Genomic DNA, 22,610 nt, shown 5'->3' with positions numbered 1-22,610 from the left:
TAATTTCAGGAGTACAATATAGTAATTAGATATTTATGTATAGTACCCATTTGACACCATATAGTTATTACAATATAACTGACTATATTTTCAACGCAGTATTTTAAATTCCTGTAATTATTCTGCAACTGCCAATCAATACTTCTTAATCCCTTCACATTTTCACTCAACTCTCCAACCCTCCCTCCCACCTGGTAACCATTTGTTCTCTGTATCTCTGAGTCTGTTTCTATGTTTTGTTCCTTCATTTACTTTGTTTTATTAGATTCTACATATAATGAAATCACACAGTATTTGTTTATGTCTGACTTATTTCACTTGGCATAATACCCTCTAGATCTATCCATGTTGTTACAAATGGCAAGGTTTCATTCTTTTTATGGCTGAGTAACATTCCACTGTATATACGTACTGCTTCTTTATCCACTCATCCATTGATGGACACTAGCTTGCATCTGTATCTTGGCTATGATAAATACTGCCGCAATGAATACAGGGGTGCACAGGTCTTTTTGAATCAGTGTTTTAGATTTTTTCAGATAAATACCCAGAAGTAGGATTGTTGAGTCAATTTCTGAGGAACCTCCGTACTGTTTTCCATAGTGGCTGCACCAATTTACAATCCCACTGACAGTGCAAGAGGGTTCCCTTTTCTCCACATCCCAGCCAATACTTGGTTCCTCGATTTACTGATGACAGCCACTATGATAGTTGTGAGGTAATATCTCATTGTGGTTTTAATTTGCATTTCCCCGACAATTAATGATTTTGAACATCCCTTCATATGTCTATTGGCCTTCTCTATGTTGTCTTTGAGGAAATGTCTATTCAGGTCCTCTGCCCATTTTGTAATTGCATTTTTGTGTTTGTGTGTTAAGTTGTATGTGTTCTTATATATTTTGGATATTAACCCTTATTGGATAAATTGCTGGTATCTTCTCCCATTCAGTAGGTTGCCTTTTTGTTTTATTGATGGTTTTCTTCACTCTTTTGTTTCCCTTGACAGAAGAGACACATCCAAAAATATATTACTAACAGCGATGTCAAAGTGTTTACTGCCTATATTTCTTCTAGGAATTTTCTGGTTTCAGGTTTTATATTTAAGTCTTTCATCTATTTTAAGTTCATTCTCTCATATGGTATAAAAAAAGTGGTCCAGTTTCTATTTTTTTGCATGTATCTGTCATTTTCCCAACATCATTTTTGTTTCAATTATTTTTTTTTTTTACATTTTATTTTTTATTATTTTTTAACATTTTATTTTTCTACTTTTTCCCCTCCCTCCTCCCTGCTTTCCGCTAGTAGCAACTAGTCCATTGTCCGTGACCAACACTATTTCTTAAAAGGCTGTTTTTATCCCATTGTGTAATCTTGCCTCCTTTGTCATACATTAATTAACCATAAAGGTGTGGTTTACTTCTTGGTTCGCTATTCTGTTCCATTAATCCAAGTGTCTTTTTTTAGGCCAGTACCATGCTGTTTTGATTACTATACCCTTATAGTGTAGCATGATACTTCAAACTTTATTCTTCTTTCTCAAATTGCTTTAGCTATTCAAGGTATTTTGTGGTTCCATACAAATTTTAGAATTATTTGTTCTAGTTCTATAAAAAACGTCATTGGTATTTTAATAGGGATTACATTGAATCTATAGACTGCTTTAGGTAGTATGTAATTTTCATAGTGTTAACTCTTCCTATCCATGAGCATGGTATATGTTTCCATTTATTTGTATATTCAATTTCTTTCTTTCGCTGTCTTATAATTTTCCAAGTACCAATCATTTATCTCCTTGGTTAAATTTATTCCTAGGCATATTATTCTTTTTGATGTGAATACTTTATCAGTGTATAAAAATACAATTTTTAAATATTAATATTGTATCCTGCTACTTAACTGAATAATTTTATTAGTTCTAACAGTTTTTTGGTGAAACCTATAGGAGTCTCTACAGATAGTATTATGTCATCTGCAAAAGATGGCTGTTTAACTTAATCTTTTGCAATTTGATAACTTTTCTTTCTTTTTCTTCTTTGATTGCTGTGAGTAGGCTTTATAATACTATGTTGAAAACAAATAGTGAAAGTGGACATTCTTGTATTGTTACTGATAGTAAAGAAAATGTTTTCAGATTTTCACTATTATGATTTCAACTATGGGTCTGATATATGGCCTCTATTATGTTGAGGTATGTTCTGCCATCTTCACTTTTCTGAGAGTTTTTATCATAAATGGTTGTTGGATTTTGTAAAATGCTTCTGCATCTATTGCCTGATCACATGATTTTTAACTTTCATTTAGTTTATATAGTGTATCACATTAATAATGATTTGCAAATATTGAACCAACCTTGCGTACCAGGAATTAATCCCACTTGATCATGGTGTATGATCTCTTTAAGATATTCCCAAATTTGAATTACTAATATTTTGTTGAGGACTTGTACATCTGTGTTCATTGGCGATACTAGCCTATAATTTTGGGGGTACTTTTTCTGGTTTTGGTATCATTGTAATGCTGGCCTTGTGAAATAAGGTTTGGAGCCTTTCCTCTCCTTTAATTTTTTGAATAATTTTACAAGGATAGGTATTAGCTCTTTGGAAGTTTGGTAAAATTCACTTTTATATGTTGGAATCTTTTGATTACTGATTTGCTTTTGTTAGTACTTATCGATCTGCTCAGATTTTCTATTTCTTCCTGATTCAGGCTTGGTAGATTATATGTTTCTAGGAATTTATCTATTTTTTCCAGATTGTACAATTTGTTGGCATATATTTGTTCATAGTATTTCTCCAATAATCTTTTGTATATATATGGCATCAATTGTCACTTCTCTTCTTTCATTTCTTACTTATTTAGCTGCCTCTCTTTACTTTCTAATGAGTTTGGTTACAGGATTATCAGTTTTATCATTTCAGAAAATCAGGTATTGATTTCATTGACCTCGCTATTTATTTATTTATTTATTTTTAGTCTCTATTATGTTTATTTCAGCTCTGACCTTTATTATTTCCATCATTCTATTCACTTTGGGCTTTTAGTTTTCTAGTTCTATTAATTGTAAGATTAGATTATTTGTTTGAGATTTTTCTTGTTTCTTGAGGTAGGCCTATACTGCTACAAATTTCCCTTTTAGAATTGTTTTTTGGGTTATAAATTTTGGGTCCTTGTGCTTTCATGTTTTTTTTTTGAGGTATATTTTGAGTTCTTCCTTGATCAAATTTTCAACCCCATTCATTGTTTAGTAGCATGTTAATTAACCTCTATGTATTTGTATGATTTTCAGTTTTCTTCTTGTATTGATTCTAGTTATATAACACTGTAATCTTTGATATGATTTCAATCTTTTAAATTTTACTGACACTTGTTTTGTTGCCTACATGTGGTTGCTCCTATAAAATGTTCCTTGTTTCCTTGACAAAATAGTTGATTCTGCTGCTTCTGGGTTAAATATCTTAAAAATATCAATTAAATCTAATTGCTCTAATGTGTTATTAAAGATCACTGTTTCCTTGATTTTCTTCTACATGACCTACCCATTGATGTTAGTGGGGTATTCAAGTTCCTTATTATGACTGCATTACTGTCACTCTCTCTATATACATCAGTCAATATTTGCTTTGTATATTTAAGAGCTCCTACATTGGGCATGTACAGATGTTTACAAGAGTTATATGTTCTTGTTGGATTTACCCCTTTGTCATTATAAAATGACCTCCTGTGTCTCGTTACAGCCTTTAAATCCACTTAGTCTGATGTAAGTATTGCTACCCCACGTCCATTTTCATCTTTTCTGTGTGTTTGTATGTATCCCTTTGGTGTTGTAATTACACATAATCTTACTAGTTCTGTCTTTTAACCTATGTTCTAGCTTTATAGTTGGTTAAAGCTAGAACTGCTTTTATTGTGTTTTCCCTTTGTCGATAAATTTTTTTTCTTTCTTTCCTATATATTCCTATTCATATTTTCTTACTTAAAGAAGTAGCTATAACACTTAATGTAATACTGGCTTAGTGGTAACAAACTCCTTTAGTTTTTTCTTGTCTGGGAAACTCTCTCTCCTTCAATTCTAAATGACAGCTTTACTCAGGCAAATCATCTTGGGTGTAGACCTTTGCTCATCACTTTGAATATTTTGTGCCAATCCCTTCTGGCCTGCAGTTTCTGTTGAGAAAATGGCTAACAGTCTTATGAGAGCTCCCTTGCAGGTAACTGCTGTTCTCTTGCTAATTTTGAGATTCTCTCCGTGTTTTTAACCTTTTGCATTTTAACTGTGATGTGTCTTGGTGGGTTCATCTTGTTTGTTACTCTGCACTTCCTGGACCTGTATGTCCACTTCCTTTGCTAGGTTAGAGAAGTTTTCAGCCACTGTTTCTTCAGATAGGTTTTCTATCCCTTGCTTTTTCTTTTCCTTCTGGTGCCCCTATGATGCAAATGCTGATATGCTTGATGTTGTCCCAGAGTTTCCTTGAACTATCTTTATCTGTTTTTTATTTTTTTCTTGTTGCTGTTCCAACCAAAAGTTTTCCACTAACCTGTTTACCAGATCACTGATTTGATCCTCTGCTTCATCTAATGTGCTGCTGATTCCCTCCAATGTGTATTCTTTATTACAGTTATTATATTCTTCACTTCTGACTTGTTCTTTTTTATGGTTTTGAGCTCTTTGTGTATGTTCTCACTGATTTCATCCATCCTCCCCTAAGGTCACTGAACATCCTTTCAATCAGTGTTTTGAACTGAACCTGGCAGACTGCTTGCTTCCATTTTTTTAGTTTTTTTTCTAGAGTTTTGTCCTATTCTTTCATTTGGGACATATTTGGCTCATTTTGGCTGCCTCCCTGTGTTTGTTTCTGTGTATTAGGTAGACTTCCTACATCTCCCAGTCTTGGCAGGGAGACTGTGTGTAGTAGATATCATGTAGGGCCCAGTGGCACAGTCTCCTTGGTCACCTGAGACAGGTGTCCCTTGTGTGCATTCTGTGTGCCTTCCTGTTGTAGTTGAGCCTAGATTGCTGTTTGCATGTTAGTGAGTGAGCCTGACTTTCAGGTGGGCTGTAAGGGCTGGCCATGACTACAGCAGACAAACTGTTGTGCGGGGGCTGACCCCAATGTGTGAGAATCACTTTTGCGATGTTTATGTGCCAGCCAAGTCCGCCCTACAAATGGATCACTTGTGGAGCTGATTGGGTGGTGCTCTGGTGTGGTCTGAAGCCAGATACCAGGTGTGCTGGTTGTGACACCTTTGAGAGGCGCTCCAGTGCAGGCCAAGATCAGATATCTCCTGTGGCCAGATTGTCGCTACTCAATAGGAACTAGAAAATGATCCGTGATTGGCTCCATTGTACTGGGCTTGGAGGTGCTTATGAAAGGCTGTGGTGTGAACCGAGGCTGGCTGCCACTAATCAAGGCTTAGAGCCCTGTGGCAGGCACCATGTGAGCTGAGGCCAGCTGCCATTTGTGCCAGGCTTCTTGTAGCTTAGTTGAAGCCACATTCCAGCCAAGGCTGGCTGACACTTATGCCAGGCTGGGGCCACCTGTTGTGAGTTACATGCAAGATAGTTTCTGCTTGTGCCGAGCCTGAAGCCACTTAACAAGAAGTACAAGGCACATGGAGGGCAGCTGCTGCTGCTTCCGGTTTGGGAACCTTCGAGAGATTTTGGCAAATTCTTCAGCGAGTTGAGGGAGGCTGCTTGTGTAGAAAAGCTGCTGGAAAAAGTTCAAGCAGAGCCCACAAGTTGGGTGGGGTGCGGTCTCAGAATCATCAGGGCAAGGTGAACAGTGTTAGCCAGGTTAATGGAGACTCAAATTGGGTGCATGCTCTGCTTCCCAGTTGGGTAGAAGAGAGTTCAACAAAGTAATATTGGTACCTGCCAGCCCTTCCACCCTCAGAGAGCTGCCCCAAACCCTGCACCTCCAGCCTTTTCCCTGAAGTTAGTCAATTTAGTTATTCCCTAGGTGTCCCAGTGCTTTTCAAGCTACTGCCCCTGTGCTGGAGCTTAGGACAAGTGAATTTGTGAGTGAAAAAGTCCATTTGCAGGTCCCTCAACAGGGGCGCCCTGGTCTCGGTCTCCAGTATCTCTCCATCTCACTTAAATGCAATCCCTGCTGGTTTTCACGGTCCGATATTCTGAGCATTCCTCTTCCCAGCCTTGGTGTCCTGAGCTGGAGAGCCCTGTGTAGGGATGGGACCCACTGCTCCTCAGGGAGAATCTTTGCATTCAGATATCCCTCCCAATTTTTAACTGCCACATGTGTGTATGGGGACCAGCCCATTCCGTGTCTCCGCCCCTTCTATCAATCTTGAGTGGCTTCCTCTGTACGTTCTTAGTTATAAGACTTCTGTTTAGCTAGTCTCAGGTGGTCCTAGGTGATTGCTGTTCTATAATTCAGTTGTAATTTTGATGTGGTCGTAGGAGGAGGCAAACACAGTGTTAACCAACTGCAACATTTTGATCAGAAGTCCTCTTTAGCTTTTGCAGTTGGGCATTTTGATCATCAATTTGAACCATTTGTTAGAATTCTCTTTTTAGATAACGGTAACCAGGCCATCTCCCTGAAACAACAGTTTGGTTTTTGATTCAAGCATATATCCATGTTAGATTTCTAAATTTTATATAACTTTTTACTTTGGAACTTTTTAAGATTTATGGAAAAGATGAAAAATTAGTTCATAAAGTTCCTAGATAATATTCGCCCAGCTTCTAATCATGGTACATAAGTTAAAACTAAGAAACCAACATAAGCGCAATATTATTAACTGAACTACAACCTTGACTCGTATTTCACCAGTTTCCCTCATGTACTTTTAATGTTTAGGATCCAATCCAGGATATCACCTTTCACTTAGTCATCAAATCTCCTTAGACTTCTTTGATCGGTGGTAGATTCTCATTCTGTTTTTCATGGCCTTTGACAGCCCTGAGAAGTACTCATACAATATTTTATAGAATGTTCCACAATTAGAGGGTCTATTAAACTTTCTCTGGATATCACATCATATCAGAAAATACATGGTATTAGCATGCCATGACTGTTGATTTTAGCCTTAATCATTAATGAAAATCACTGCCATGTTTCATCATTCTTCGGAAGGGAGCCAGTAAGTCCATCCTACACTCAGGGAGAGGAGATTTTAGTTCTACCTTCAGGAGAAAGGAGCAGCTGCATATATTATTCTGAACAAACTTCTCAATCTTAATGCTACACATCAAACCTATCTCTAGTTCAGCTAACAATTCAAGTGTATGGATTATCTCATAACTTGTATTCCAGGTACTAGACAGAAAATATAAACTAGGTGTTTATATAAATAGGGGACCAACCCACTCAGACTTCAGTTTAGTCCCACCACTGAATCCCAGTCAGATTCACTGCCAGACAGACAATTCTTCCATATACAAATGAGATGGTGAGTTTGGGTGCTATCTCTTTTTGTTTAAGAGTTTTAAACATGATTCTCTTAGGTTTTTAGATATGTAATGAAACCATCTATAAATAAGGATATCTACTGCCTCTCTAAAAATTGTATTTTATTTCTTTTTAAATTTTGAACAAGCAATGATTAGATTATCATAGAAATACTTACCCCACTGTTGATATGAATGCAGGTATTTAAGATACATGTCTTACTATACTTAAGAAATGAACTATATGTTAAATTGTACCTATTACCTTTTTGCTAACTATTCAAATTATCATATGACAATATATTGTGATTAACCACTTTACATTTACTTTATCGCTTATCCTAAAAACTCAGTAAGGGAAGCAGTATGGGTTTATTCATTCATAGGGTAAAAACTGAAGCTCAAAAATTTTTCTAAAGCCACTGAGAAAATATGCAGCTAAACCAAGATCTAAACCTATAAAGCCTAACTGGAGAGCCAATGAATTACATGTATTTTATTAACCATTATCTCTATTAATTATCAAGTTGTTTTGCTTTTAAGTGTTATTTTTCCTATTAGATTAAATTTTATAATTATACTGATAGGAATCATTTAGACTTAATTATCTGTGTAGCTAAGTAGTCAAAAACACACTTAATTTCAGTGTTACCTAGGTCACTGATTTTATTCAATCCAACTCCATTAATAATATAATTAGTGAAAATTCTTCCAAGATTTAAGTTTCTTGTTGTTTTTAGCATTTGTAGTTTTTTAAAGAAATGTTATTATTGAAAAATTGCTTCAACAGGTAACATTCGCATGGTTAAAAAACTAAAATGATCCATATCCACTTTTGTTTCCACCAACTCCTCATTAAGAGCCACTGTTCTTAATTTATTTTTTCATATCCTACTAGATTTTCTTTCTGTAACATATAAGAAGTACTATATTCTTATATTCTCCTTTTTGTACAAAACTAGCACCCAATATGTACCCATCTATACTATTTGTTTTTAATCCATTCACAGTATAGCTGTAATATTAGTATGGAGAGAATTATCACATTGATTTTGCTTTACAACTGCATAGTATTCTATTTAATGAATGAACCATAATTTATTTAACAAATCCTCTACTACAGGAATTTAAGATTTTACCCAACCTTTACAATTATAAACAACATAACAATGAACAACTCTGAATAGCCATCATTTTACACGTGTACAAGTGATGAATTTCTAGGTTAAAAAATGTATGTATTTGTACTTTTTATAGGCATTCATAAAAATTAACAAACTGCACATTATACTGATTTATGCTCCGATTAAAAGTGTGTTAGTGCATGCTCTCGCCACAGCCTTGCTAACAAAGATGGATGCTGAATTTTGAGAATCTGTCAATCTAATATGTGAAAAATGGTACCTTACTTTAGTTTTAGATTATAGTTCCCTTATAACAAGCAGGATTCAGCTCTGTTCAAATGTGGGTACCATACGTGTTTTCGCCTATATGCTGACCATTCACATCCTTTGCCTATTTTTCTTATTGATTTCTTATTGGTTGGGGTTGTCTTATTGATGTCTAAGGAAAGCTATACAAAGTTATCACATAAAATACCTTTAATTCCCTCAGTTTCTATATTATAGAAATTGTTATTTATATTGTATATTCCTATTTTTGCCCTTCCTTCAGCTTTTTAATGATTTATATATTTTTATCATGAGTTTTAAAAAACAACTTTTTAAATGATTTTCCATCTTCTGAATCATTAATTTCTACTTTTCAATTTCTTCCATTTATCTTGTTATACTTTTTCTAACTTTTACGTTTTAATTACCATTTTTTCTGTATTTCTATTCTATTGTTCTATGGCTATGGATATTTCTCCAAGCACATTTTTGCTATATATTATAAGTTTTTTGAACTCGTTTCCTAAAAATTCTACAATTTCAGTGTGCATTTTCTCTTTGACACAAAAATGGTTTAATAAATTTCAAATTTCTAGGTAACAGAATCTTTGAGTTCTGACTTAGTCCTATTTTCTAATTTTATTGCCTGTTAATAAATCTTCTGTTTTATTTCTACATTTTATAATCTTCCTTTGATGTCTACAATACCATGTCAAATTTTCATAAATGTTCCTTGGACATCTGAAGTTATATTCTTTATTGACATGGCATAGAGTTTAAACTATACTAATCAGATTTACCATAGTATTTAGATTACTCGCTCCCTTGACTTTTTATGAACTAAGATTGGTGAATAAAAGTTTCTTTTAAACTACTAATAACTGTCTGTTTTTCCCATAATTTCTTTTTCATGAAGCTTGCACCCTTTGATACTATCAAGTACCTTTCTTTATAATATTTATTGGTTTTTGTCTTGAATTCTAATTTGTCCAATATTAAGTTATGGTTCCTACTTTTTTCATTTGTATTTATGTGGTATAGGTTTACTCATACTTTTATTTTTAGCCTTTCTAATTCACTTTGTTTTCAGTATGTTTCTTGAATATAGAACTGTGATATTTTTACAACAGATTTACAAAAATTTTTACATTTATTAAGATAGCAGATATGTGTTAGATATGTTATATTGTTATTCTTCCTGACTTTTATGGATTTTTAAAGACTTCCATTACATGTATAGTTTTTAGTTTATTTGTACATTTTTAATATTTTGAAAACATAATTTTGTTGAACTGCTTATCTTTGCAACTATAAAGGAATAAGAAGTCCACTATGTGCTTAGAGGCTGTATTTCCCTAATATAAGCAATGATAAAGTGTATTTTGCTAATATAAGCATATTTAATCTTACTTTTTCCTCTCTCCTAACATCAAATTTTATTCAATAGGCTTATATTTCTAATATTGCATTTGACAGCTTCAATGGATATCATCTGTTTAGACTTATATTCCACTTTTCATCTTTCTTCAGTCCTTTCTCAATTCATTTTAATTGTAGCATTTCTACATAAAAACAAACGAAAAGTAAATTCTGGCCTGGCGCACCAATTCAAGCATTTGTTTTAGTATTAACTGTTAAATTAATTCCATATTCCCCAGTAGTCTTTAGCTATAGTCTACCAAGTTGTCCTAAGCAGCTAAACTTTGTCCACCACCAAGTTTCTCAAGAATTATTCAAAAAAACAATTCCTTGCATAGTTAAAAATTGTTTGGCAGCACCCTTCTTACTTAAAGGATACTTTGTCCCTTATTTTCTCTGTTTCAATATCTTATAGTTGGTGCTCTATGTTTTCTATATCGAAGGCTGTTGCAGAGAAGTCTACAGCCAGACTCAATATTTTTCTCCTCATCTGCACACTGCTGAACAGAAGATCACTTACTCATACTTAAATTGAATAATATGCTTTTGTGCTGATCATTCCAGCAAAAATTTCCCTAATAAACAGTATTACCTTTTAATAGCAATGAGAAAAATCTTCTATTAGGATTTCACTGAACTACCACTTTAAATATTTGTTTAGTCCAGCATTTCACTTTTCTTATCTGAAAACTCTATTTATGCCACTGTTGGAACTTTTGTGCTTTCTACACCAATCATTTTCTCTGTAATCCTATATTTGCTTTGTTTCCATTTTTATCATCTATGTATCTTACTATGCAATTCACACATTAATCTTCCCTTGAGGTTCCTCCAATTTCATCTTCAGTTATGAGAAAGATTCTTCCTTCAATTTTTCCCCCCAGTTTCATTAGCTCATGGTTCAATGTTTCCATGTTACCCTACCATTTCTTCCAGCTTCGTGAAATTCTGTTTAGTAGTTGTCCTTCCTCAGAAGCAATTTGTTTATTTCTTATTATTTTAACTTATGGTAAAAATGTTAATCACAATTATGTACTCTATAGCAATATTTTTCCAGTGAGTATTCTTATCTACTGGTTAGTTTTGCTTACTTTTTCCACACTTCAATATTTTAAATGTTTTTGCTTGACAATTTTTAAGAGGTTGCAAAAGACTAAAGTCTTTATTAATATCTACTAGTCAATTTCTTTTCCTTAACCAAAGTTAAATGAGCAATCCTTCTCTCTTAGTACATGCATCTCATTCTCAGTATTCTATCAACTAGCACACTTACATTCCCTCGCATATGTGTAACTTTTTCCTACAATCCTGGCTATTCTGAACTATTGCCTGTTATCTATAAAATCTCTATTCTCTCTTACTTGACTACTATTCATTTGGCAACGACATGAAAATAACATCTACTCTTCTAGACTGTTTAAGATGTTGAATATGTTTTATCTGGATTTTGTGAAGTTTCATCAGTGTTATCAATAAATACTTGGTAAAATTAAACACAAAAAAGAACTGGTGTCAGAAAGGTTCTGAGAAGCACTCCACCTAATAATAGAGTAATACTTAAATGACAGCACTACTTTCTTGGGCTCATTTGTATAGAAAATGGATTTTATAAAAAAAATAATCATGCACTGAGCAACACAGTATGAAAAATACTCATAATATCAGCAGGTGATTTTTTAAAGTATCTGACTTCTGGACTTTGGGGAAAAAAAGAGCAATTCTAGGATTTTTTTTTTTTTTTTTTTTTTTTTTTTTTTTTTTTTTAAGGCAAGGCAACCTTTGGTTGACCTCACAGATTACAAGGACCTTTTTGGCTTACAATCCCTTGTTTGTTTGTTTGTTTGTTTTACACCTACAGCACCTGGCCTTCCTAGGTGGTCTCCCATCCAAGTACTAACCAGGACCAACCCTCCTTAGCTTCTGAGATCGGATGGGATCAGGTTTGTTCAGGGTAGCATAACCATAGACTGACTGTTCTAGGATTTTTAAACATAAAAGTAATCCAAAAGCCCCAATGTTAGAAAAGAATACCAAAAAAAAAAAAAAATACTAACTTAGCATGTAAGCAAAACAACAGTTCCAACAGAGACCTCATATACATGGCATTTCCTGTGTCAAGAAAGTGTCAAGAAAGTTTTCATTGAAGTCATGTCCACATATTCTTTACTTTATTTAATGAAATATTTTATTACATCCTTAAAATGAACAGTATTTTATTTTCAGCAAGCAAATATGAACTATATTACTGAAATTGTGATTTTATTCTATAATCTACTACTAACAAGCATTCTTTTATAAACATTTTTATGACTTTTACTACAAGAAGCTATTATTTTCCACTCTAAGACTGCTGTAGTCAAATTTCATTTACATTAGATACAAAACTAGTAAAATGACAATTTCAGTAGATATTTCTACAATTCATTATAAAAAACATCAACTTACTTGTGACCTAAATGCTTCAGAAAGTATCCTAGAACCTTCAGAGCTTGAACCCAAATACTTTCACTTTTTGAAGCCAATAATTTGTAGATTACCCTAAAAAATATAAAAACAAATGATCTTTTAAGCTCTTAGAAATATTAAAAATGTAAGCTCTGTATACTTTTCAAATAAAGTGTACATACATAACAGATAAAATATGTCTGAGGATTTTAAATTCTTTGGATAAATCAAAAATTAGCACATTTTATTTTTTTTTAACTTGACCTTCAAATACATACTAAAAAGGGCAATGTGACTGATTGTTCATAAGTATTTACTCTCAGTACACTCAACGAAAATTTTCTATTTTAAGATACATGCTTAGGAAACCATATTTCCTCTTCTCTTAGAATTGCCCCTGACATTTGTTCTTGTTGACCTTTGGACTATGGATCTATCTGCCCAATTATTTCTCTTTTCTCAGAATTCAGAATGAGGTTGGAGAGACAACATTTAGTCTTTGTTGCCCTCTTGAATTATGAAATGATTTAAAAAAGAAACCATAAGACAGCCTTTCTATGTTCCCATATGTGAGTCTATATACAGAAAGAAGACTAAGCAGCCATAGAGAAAGTAGTAGAAAACACAAACTTATTTCCTTATAGTTTTCCAATTCCTACTTCCTACACTAATGAGATTTCCGTAAGAAACGCATATTCTCTTTAACTAGTTTTTTGTTACTAGGAGCAAAAAAGGTTACATGTAACTACAGACTTTTTCTTTTCTCACCACTCTACTGAAGAACAGACAATAAGATAAACTCTGGAGTGATTATTATCTTGGAAGATGATTTTTTCAAAAGCCTTAAGTTCCCACATGAATACCTATTTATACTAAAATCTATTTTCAGGATTTTTAAAAATCAAGTTCAGTCATTAAAAAAGACAAATGTGAGAACAGGAAAGTTATATATGTCAAATAAATATTCAAGAAATCATTAAAAAAAAAAAAACACATTCAACAGCAAAAATAATCTTGAGACCCAAAGTAAAAGTTCACAGCCTAAAAATGTGACTATACTCAAATATGAAATCAGAAATTCCCACAGAAATCCCATTTTCTAGGAACAACTGAGTTAGAGGGGAAAAAAAGGTGTAAGATCAACAGTAACTATGATTAACATCTGAAACATGAAAACGTCTAAAGCATCACACATGTACATTACATAGGATTTTTTTCACAATTAGATAAGTATTTCTTAAAAAACAAGATAAAGACAGGATTGTAATACGGTATAAATAGGGAATTCACTGATCAGTTAGTTAATGTTTACTTGTAAATATATATAATAAAAGTTACTCCTAATTCATATGCTTGAGTTGTTGGTATTGTTAATATTGAAAATTTCTAAACTATTTATAACCTGTGGAAGTTCACTGAATTATTCATGGAATAATCTAGCTTTCTTTTTAATTCCCATAACTTGGATTCCAGAAAAATAAAAAGGGAGAATCCCTAAGGGGCTAGGTTATGAGTTTGAGTTCATAATACCAAGGAAGCAACTGTTTCACTTGCCTGCATAACCACCTGACAATCAACTAAGTCTGCAGAATCTTCTGGCTTCGTCCTCTTGTTCTAGAACACCTTTCGCCTATAGCAAGCATTGCCATCACACCGCCACTGACCCGGCTCATCGCCCCGAACACTGGCAAATGAAATCATCTCCCTACGAATCTCACTGCATTGGTGTCATTCCTCTCCAACTCATTTTCCACACAGCTGACTGCATCGCTAACAAAACAAAAATCTGAGCAAATCAGTCCCTCACTGAGATTTCTTTAATTTTCATCACCAACAGAGTAAGATCTTCTGAAGTATCGAAATGTACAGCTTGGAAATATAATAGAGATCTTTTCTAACAACAGGATCAGGACAACAATGGAAAGAGGGTCATTGAAATGCATTGATTTGAGATCTTTTCTCATTTCTAATAAAAGCATGTAATGCTTTAACCGTCCACTGGAACACTGCTTTAGATACACTGCATAAATTGTGATATATTGTTTTATTTCATTCATCTCCAAAGACTTTCTAAAACCTTCTGATTTCTCCTCTGACCCATGTTTTATCCAAAGGACATTTTTTTTTTTAGTTTATATACACAAAGAAACAGAATAAGATCTAAACTAATCAGTCTATATTTCCAGACTTGGCTACTATCTAGCTCTTGAGTTTAAACTCATTATTTTCTTATGCTCTCTTTTACTGAAATATACCATGCTCTCTGTTGTCTTCCTGCAAGACAGAGAAGAAAGATAGATAGATAGATAGATAGATAGATAGATAGATAGATAGATAGAAAGAAAGAAAGAAAGAAAGAAAGAAAGAAAGAAAGAAAGAAAGAAAGAAAGAAACTTGCTTTTTCCACTACTTGAAATGTCTTTGACTAGAGCAGTAACAATTTAATCACTTTTCTTGAGATCCGAGACCATTTCTATACACTTCGTCTGTACTGAGCATTAGAGGAGAGGCTCTCTCCATTTATTCCCTTCTTATGTGTAAAGTTTTGATGTATTTATTCAAAAGTTCATGGAATGGGGGTTATTCCAGGAAACGCAACTGTACTCAAGTAAAATCTATTAGAAATATTAATATTATCATCATACCTTATTCCATTTCTTTGATCAAATGCTGGTATCATTGAGGCTGGGTGTTCTGACATTAAAGCCACTAATAACTGTAACACATCATGAATATTTTCATCCTGCATAATAAAGATCACCAATATTTCTTTAGTTAAAATTTATTCTGATGTTTTAAATACAATAATTAAAACAGAAGACCCAGACCATATCCTACCTCATGCATCGTAAGCAGGTAATTTAATATACTCTGAAGTTCATCTTCCTTGACCCCTCGATCCTAGGTTTTAAAAAAATCGTTAATTTAAATCTAAAACTTTAAAGACAGGCATCAAAAAATCATTTTAAAACTCAAAAACATAACATTTTAATTAAAATAATCTAGATACTTCATAACTTGTAGACATTGTTTCAAGTTAAACAGTAAATAGAAATTTGTATTAATTCTTCAAAGTTGCTAATATTTGACCTTTACTACAAAGATAGTATATCTTGATCTAACTGTATTAATATTACTATTTCCTAACCATGTATCATTTTCTCAAAATAATGCAAATTACGCTAAAATTTTACAGTACTGTTATTTATGTATTTAACCTTTACTTTCCATTTTCTTAATCTTTTAAAAATCATTCTGTGATAAAATACATAACCTAAGCTTTCTCAAACAGGAACACAGATCGATTTCTGCAATGAAATCTTTATGCTAGTTTCATACACATATGTTCCTTGTCCATTTCTGCTCTATCCCTTGGTATGGAGGAGCTCAAAGCGTATTTAACAAAAAGTGAAGTTCGACAAAAGTTACAGAATTTTGAAAGCAATTCATGAATTAACATAGTTTTTGCTAGACTGCAATTACGTGAAACTATTTTACCTTTAGTATGAGCTGTTTCAGAAAAAGTAGCATAAATGCCCGTAGCGATATAATTTCTTTTTGTGATGGCCGGGGACCATCTAGAATAAAAGAGGAAATGAAAACAAAAAGAAAACAGGAGGAAAAAAAACACATGATATTAAATGCAATAATGCTTAATGCAATAATGTTAGGATACTATGGAATTCTTAATAGTTATGTTTATTATAATCATACAATTTATTAGCATTAACGCTATATAGTTTCAATTATATTAGAGAATCTCAACATTACTTTTGAGATTTTTGGCAATTTCAAATTATTCACTAAGTGTCAGATTTGGAAGAAAATTACTTTAAATAAATTTTAACATATTAGTATCCACTGATAAATGTATAATCATGAAGTACTTACATGAATACTTTTTCTTACTTTTATTAACTTAATAGGTTTTCTTTTCTAAGATTTCTCAATGTTTCTCTTATCCTCAAACCTGCCTTCATTTAAAGACTGTCCCCATTTTCACCCCACACATTATATAACAAAACATAGAAAAAGTGACACTGTATTGTAATCTGTTTTGCAGCTTTTTTCTTCCATGCTACTTGTATATATCAAATACATATTACAGTGGACAATAAATGCTTATGAGTCAATAAATGAAAATGAAGAACAATTAAACTATACATATCAGTTCTATAATATGTAAATTGCAAAGTAATTATGAATATTTAATTACTAATAAAATGAGAATATGCAATGATAAACATATATAATAACTAAATTATAACTTTAGGATATGTAGCTAGACCCATGAAGTCTTTAAACATCAATACAACCAGGATTTCTACAGCTTCTTTAGGTTTTAAAACTACAATCCCTTTATGTATAATTTCTAACATCTCTTACTCACCAAATATTTACATGCAGATTATTAGGTCTCAAAGCAAATTATCCCTCAAACAGCCTATTCCATTCACCCTTGAGGAGGAACTCTACTGCCCGCGGCCCTGACGCTCCTCTGCACTTCCCGCCCTGCTACTGCCAAGAGCACAAAGCGTCCTTTCCCTCCTCACCAACACTTGGTATTACCTTTTCTTTAAAAAGTCTCTGTCATTGTGAAACACAGCACACAGAGAAGGTATAAATGTGCGACTGCATGAATCGCTATAAAATGAACACCCGTGTAACTGCTTGGTAGAGAAGGAACACTGACGGCGGCCGCAGGTGAGGGAACTGCGCGGCAGGAGGCGTGAGCTCGGACTCCCACTGCCTGCGGCTTCCGCGTCTGTTGTGTCAATGCTCCCACCGTGACTGACTTCCAGTCAGCTTCCAATGGTTTGGCGACCAGCTCATAAAATCCCTGAATATTTAATCACTGGCTGTGGCACTAGCGAAACAGAACCCTCAGGCCCTCAGCTCTGAGCCACATCCTCCTTCCTGAGCACACGCCCCACTCAAACCCAGAGGAGACAGCCATTATCTTAGTAATAATTATCTCACTTTTATTATAATATTGGACAAGTTTTATATTACGTTTCCACATTTTTTTGTTGTTAGGATGAGCAGAATAATGGTGCTTATGACATAGAATATTCTGTGAGGATTAAATGGATCAACATATGTAAAGAAATTAGAATAGTGCCTGGTCCATTTTAATTGTAGGCACTCGGTAATATTACATAAAATTACTATTGTCATATATCACACAATGTAAAGAGAAGGTTGCAGAAAAATACAAAGATATGTGTGAATTTTGTGTAGGTGTATGATATAAATTTGTATTTTACAAAATAAACTACAAATAAATTTATCTTACAAATATAAAACTGAATGACAAAACAAATCACAAATGATACTGTTTATGAATAATACAAATGATAACAATAGTTTAGGAATACGCACGCAAACAGAAAATGAGTAAAACATAATAAAAAAATAGTAAGAGCTCAAATTAAAAAAAAAAAAAGTCATAATAAACATAAAATTGAGAATGCCATTATCTCCATGGCTAGAAATCAAAGGAAGATATGCCTTCATGGTAATGTTTTATTACATATTAAGCGTAGTGATAGTTTTATGAGGTTCATTTTATATCTACATATATAATACCATTTTGTGTTTATGATATATTCAGAATGGAAACATCTATAATTTGAAGCACCTATGTGCATGCATGTGTAAGGTTGTGAAGGTCGTGTTTGTATGAGCAGGAAAGAGGCAGAAGTATATATAATAAGACTTTTAACACTGGCTCCTTTATAACATTTTATTTATAAACCTCTGTATTATTTCACTGGCTAACAAGTTTGTGTATTACTATGACATTTGTAATATAAATAAATATTTCACAGTGAACAATGTATAATAATAATTTGAGATAAAAGTGCTAAATCAGAGTCATAGCAAAAATATCCTACTTCTCAAAGTAAATGCCTCCATGTAAATAATAGTTCTAAGTAAAGCTAGTGTGGTACAAAGTATCTTTAGTGTCCTTGAAAGAAAGCATTTTAATTCAAAATGGTATTAAAAAATATCATTTAGAAAATTATAAGTTTCAAGTCAGAACTTCACATTCCACTAAATAACAAAATTAATTTCAGATGGATTAGAAAGATGTGTTTTAAAGAATAAAATAATAAAAGCATAGATTAAAAAGAATAAATTAAACCACTAAAAAATTGTTCTTCCACTTTCTAATCACTTTTCTTTAAAAAATATGTATTTGTTTTCTTCCCTCCCCTCTCTTTGAGGTGGCCAGAGCCAGCAGGGCCTGACGGCCCAGGACCTAAGGACCCAGGAGGTCACAGAGGCCAACGACACACCAGCGGCTGGCACCGACAAGGAGAAAAGCCCTGCAGGGTCAGGGCGAGGAGAGGCCAGAGGCCAGGTGTGTACTGTGGCGAAGAACCAACTGAGATTAAGGGAGGAACAAGGATCACTCGGAGTTTGAGTTGAGAAGATGGTCAAAGTCAACTGCAATGTCGAAGCTAAGAAGGTGACAGTGCAGGTGTCAGAACACTGGTTTCAAAAACAGAATAAGAAAATATATAAATATAATAACAGTTACGGGAGTCAGAGTTCCCTTTTTGAAGGAAGCAGTAAATACAGTAAGTCGGAGACTAGACTGAACCATGTGGTTTTGAAATAGATTTAAACTCATGGCTTTTAATACAGGTAGATGTACGCATATATGTCCATCTCTCTATATATAACATATATAAACTTCTATTTCCCAGGTCCTTTCACCAACAATATACAGAAGCGATGATATCCAGAGAGCGATAAGCGTAAGAACCACATTTAACATCCAGATCTTAGTTTCTAAAAACCGTATCCACCAAAACAATCCAGGGCTTCCTGAAGAAATGGCTGGTTCCAGGGCTGGGATGGAAAAAGCATACAACGAACCAAGAATATTCTGTGCCAGAAGGAAAAAAAGTACTAAAAAATTATGGACATTTCTTATAAAAACCCAAGTACTCACATGAATGGGAACCTCCTGACAAAGTCTGAGACAACGTGAACATAAACATTAAGTAATGCATAAAACAACTCAGGGGACAGCCTTGGGCTGCTACCATCAAGCCAGCTTGTTTCAGTTTCCAGAACCAAACCATGCTCATTCATTTACATACTGTCTAAGGTTGTTTTATGCAACACAATGACAGAGTTGACTACTTACAACAGAGACTTTAAGGATCCCTAAGCCTCACAGACTTATTGTCTGGCCTGTTCAGAAAAAGCCTACCAGCTACTGATGTAACACACAGTAGAAAAAAATAGAAATGCATGAAATTTACAGTGATATAGAAACTGAACAAATAAATGGAGGAGAAAAAACAATTCTTCCTGTAGTAGAATTCAAAGTAATAAATATCTTAGAAAAAATCACCATTTGGCAGCATTCACAGTAAAGATCGATTCTGACAACTCATTAGAGAACTAAAACCAGTAGGTGAATATTTGCATATCTCAATGTATTTCTCCACCAAATACACATTATTACAAAAGAGAAAGTAGTAATTTTACAATGAAGAACCCTGGTAGATACCACCTTAATCAAATGATCAAAGTTAACATCACTAGTAATAAGACGACTCAAATTATGTGCCTCTTGAAATAACACAATGGGACAGAACTGGTATGACTTCCAATTCCTTTCAAAAATGAAAAACCTAAATCTTCACGAGCAAACATCAAAAAGATCCAAATTAAGGTGCATTCTAAAAAGTAATTTACCTGTATCCTTCAAAAATGTCAAAGTTATAAAGGCAAGGAAATATTAAAAGAACTATTCTACACTGAAGAATATTTAAATCACAAGGAAACTAAAAGCAATAAAAAATCTTCGACTGGGATTCAGGGAGAAAAATGTTTGTTTTTTTCTTAGAAAGGATATTATTGAGATAATTGGTAAAATTTCAATAGGATCTTCGGGTGAGACGATACTACTACATTATGGTTAATTACCTTATTTTATGGTTGCCCTGGTTGTCTAAGAGAGTGCCCCTATCTTTTAGGAAATAAACAGTAGATTATTAAGAGATAATAGAGCATCACATCTGCAACTTATTCTCAAACGATTAACAAAAAATATACAAGTGTATATGTGTATGTTTATATTTATATAAAAGTAGAAACTGATAAAGTGTGGTAAAATGTAAAATACTGGGAAACATGGTAGGATATATAGAAATTCCTATACAAGTCTTGCAAATTTTCTGTAAGTCAGAAATTAATATGTGTGAATATATAATTTGCCTAAACTATCGGAGGTAATGTTTAAGAACAAGGGCTCTGAGTCAGATAAACACGATACAAATTTTGGTTATGTTACTTTGTACCAACTTTCATTTCTTAATCTGCAAAATGGAAGTGATGTTAACAAAATAGTTATGTAAAGATATAATCTTATATGTAAACATGTCTATGTATATATAATTATATTACATATAAATGATTAAACAAAATTAACATGTAGAATGCTTAGTTAGCACAGATTCCAACTCACAGTAAGCACTCAATAAATTTTAGGCATTACTGGGTTTAAAAGCAATAAAAATAGCAGTGAATGAAATAATAATAGATCTGAGTGAAAATAATATAATTTTTTAAGTCTCATCAATAAAAGACATAAAAGTAAGCTAATAAATAAACAGTAAAGTAATAAAATGCTTTTTCCTATTAAAATGATTTTTACAAAATGATAATTTCCAATGTTATTGTGAATATGCTGAGAAAAGCGCTCTAATATACTATTGGTGAAACTGTAAACTGTTATACTTTCGGAAAAAACTGTCAATATTTATCAAAAGACTCTCAGTAATTCTAAACATATCAAAGATGGAGGCAAATAAGTATATAAAATGGAACTGATCACTGCATTACTCATATATTTGATTACTGTACAATCAAAACTTTAGAAATATAAATGGTATATCCTCTTAGATAACTACATAGAGCCAAGAAAAACACACAAAAACATCAAGAAAATCTCAATTCTGTAAGAATGTAAATATTTCAAATATTTAGGCAATGAGAAAGAGTGAAAGAGCAGTTATTTTAACAATTATTTTTAAGGTTTGGGTTATGAATAATTTTTTCTTCTATATTAATATATTTTCCATTATGAGTGTGTATGAGTATTATATGTTAGAAAAGTTGGCAATATGTTTTAAACAACACAACGCAGCAAAGAATTAGTTTCCACTACCCTTGGAAGATAGGGTAAAATTAGGGAAAAAATACAAAGAAAGGCACTGAAACAACTGTATTAGAACTCACTGGCCAGGACCAATATCATTCATCTGTTTTCAATATTAGGAATATGTCTTCCTGAATCACAATAAGCATATAGGCTAAAAGACAGAATGTTATTTATTTTCACCTGCCTTTACTCTAAAACCAATTCAATACTGCAAAACTATATAGGCTTCTTCTTTACCACAAAAATTTTCAATATACCAGTTTACTCCATAAACGATATTTTCAGAACCATGCACATCTGTTCACTATAACAGTACTCAGCATGAACAATCACAGTACAGTGTAACGTACTGGTAGAGTCATACTTACCTAATCCTTTAGGTGTAATGCCACTACTGTCAGCAGGATTAATGACCCAGTAGTAATATTTTAACGTGTGCATTAGCTGTAATACTGTTCCTACTCTGCGTATGGTGGTGTAAATGGTAGCAGTTCCAATAAACTCAGCAGACAAATAAGTGTATAGGGAAAGCTGAACCTAATACAGAATATTAATGGAGTATTAAAATAAATTTAAAATATCTCAAGTGTTTATTTTTATTTAAATGCAAATTAGTAAAAGCCAAGAAAGAACCCTTTATTATGAGGTTTAAAGTAACTATTTATTATTTATATTTTAAAAAGAAAACAATCTGCAATCAACACATTACAATAACATTTATTTTAATAAAGCTAATCTAACAGCTATTAACAATGAAATA

At 33.1% G+C, this 22,610-nt stretch overlaps 1 protein-coding gene and 1 pseudogene across 16 annotated transcripts in view; both read right to left on the bottom strand.

Annotated features, from left to right (window-relative positions):
• Positions 1-22,610, bottom strand: part of NBEA (neurobeachin) — a 611,133-nt gene that overhangs the window by 455,360 nt on the left and 133,163 nt on the right. For all 16 annotated transcript variants that reach the window (XM_036228295.1, XM_036228296.1, XM_036228300.1 and 13 more), the window contains 5 exons: positions 22,219-22,387; positions 16,162-16,241; positions 15,502-15,564; positions 15,309-15,406; positions 12,664-12,756 (listed from right to left, as the gene is read on the bottom strand). In XM_036228295.1, the coding sequence (XP_036084188.1) occupies positions 12,664-12,756; positions 15,309-15,406; positions 15,502-15,564; positions 16,162-16,241; positions 22,219-22,387 (503 nt within the window). The remainder of the gene's footprint in view (positions 1-12,663; positions 12,757-15,308; positions 15,407-15,501; positions 15,565-16,161; positions 16,242-22,218; positions 22,388-22,610) is intronic.
• Positions 12,068-12,186, bottom strand: LOC118609447 (annotated as a pseudogene).

Source organism: Rousettus aegyptiacus, unplaced genomic scaffold (assembly GCF_014176215.1).
Source record: "Rousettus aegyptiacus isolate mRouAeg1 unplaced genomic scaffold, mRouAeg1.p scaffold_m13_p_11, whole genome shotgun sequence".
In the NCBI taxonomy this organism is placed as follows: domain Eukaryota; kingdom Metazoa; phylum Chordata; class Mammalia; order Chiroptera; family Pteropodidae; genus Rousettus; species Rousettus aegyptiacus.
Note: the sequence above shows the minus strand (reverse complement) of the source record. Positions and strands in the feature narration are given on the sequence as shown.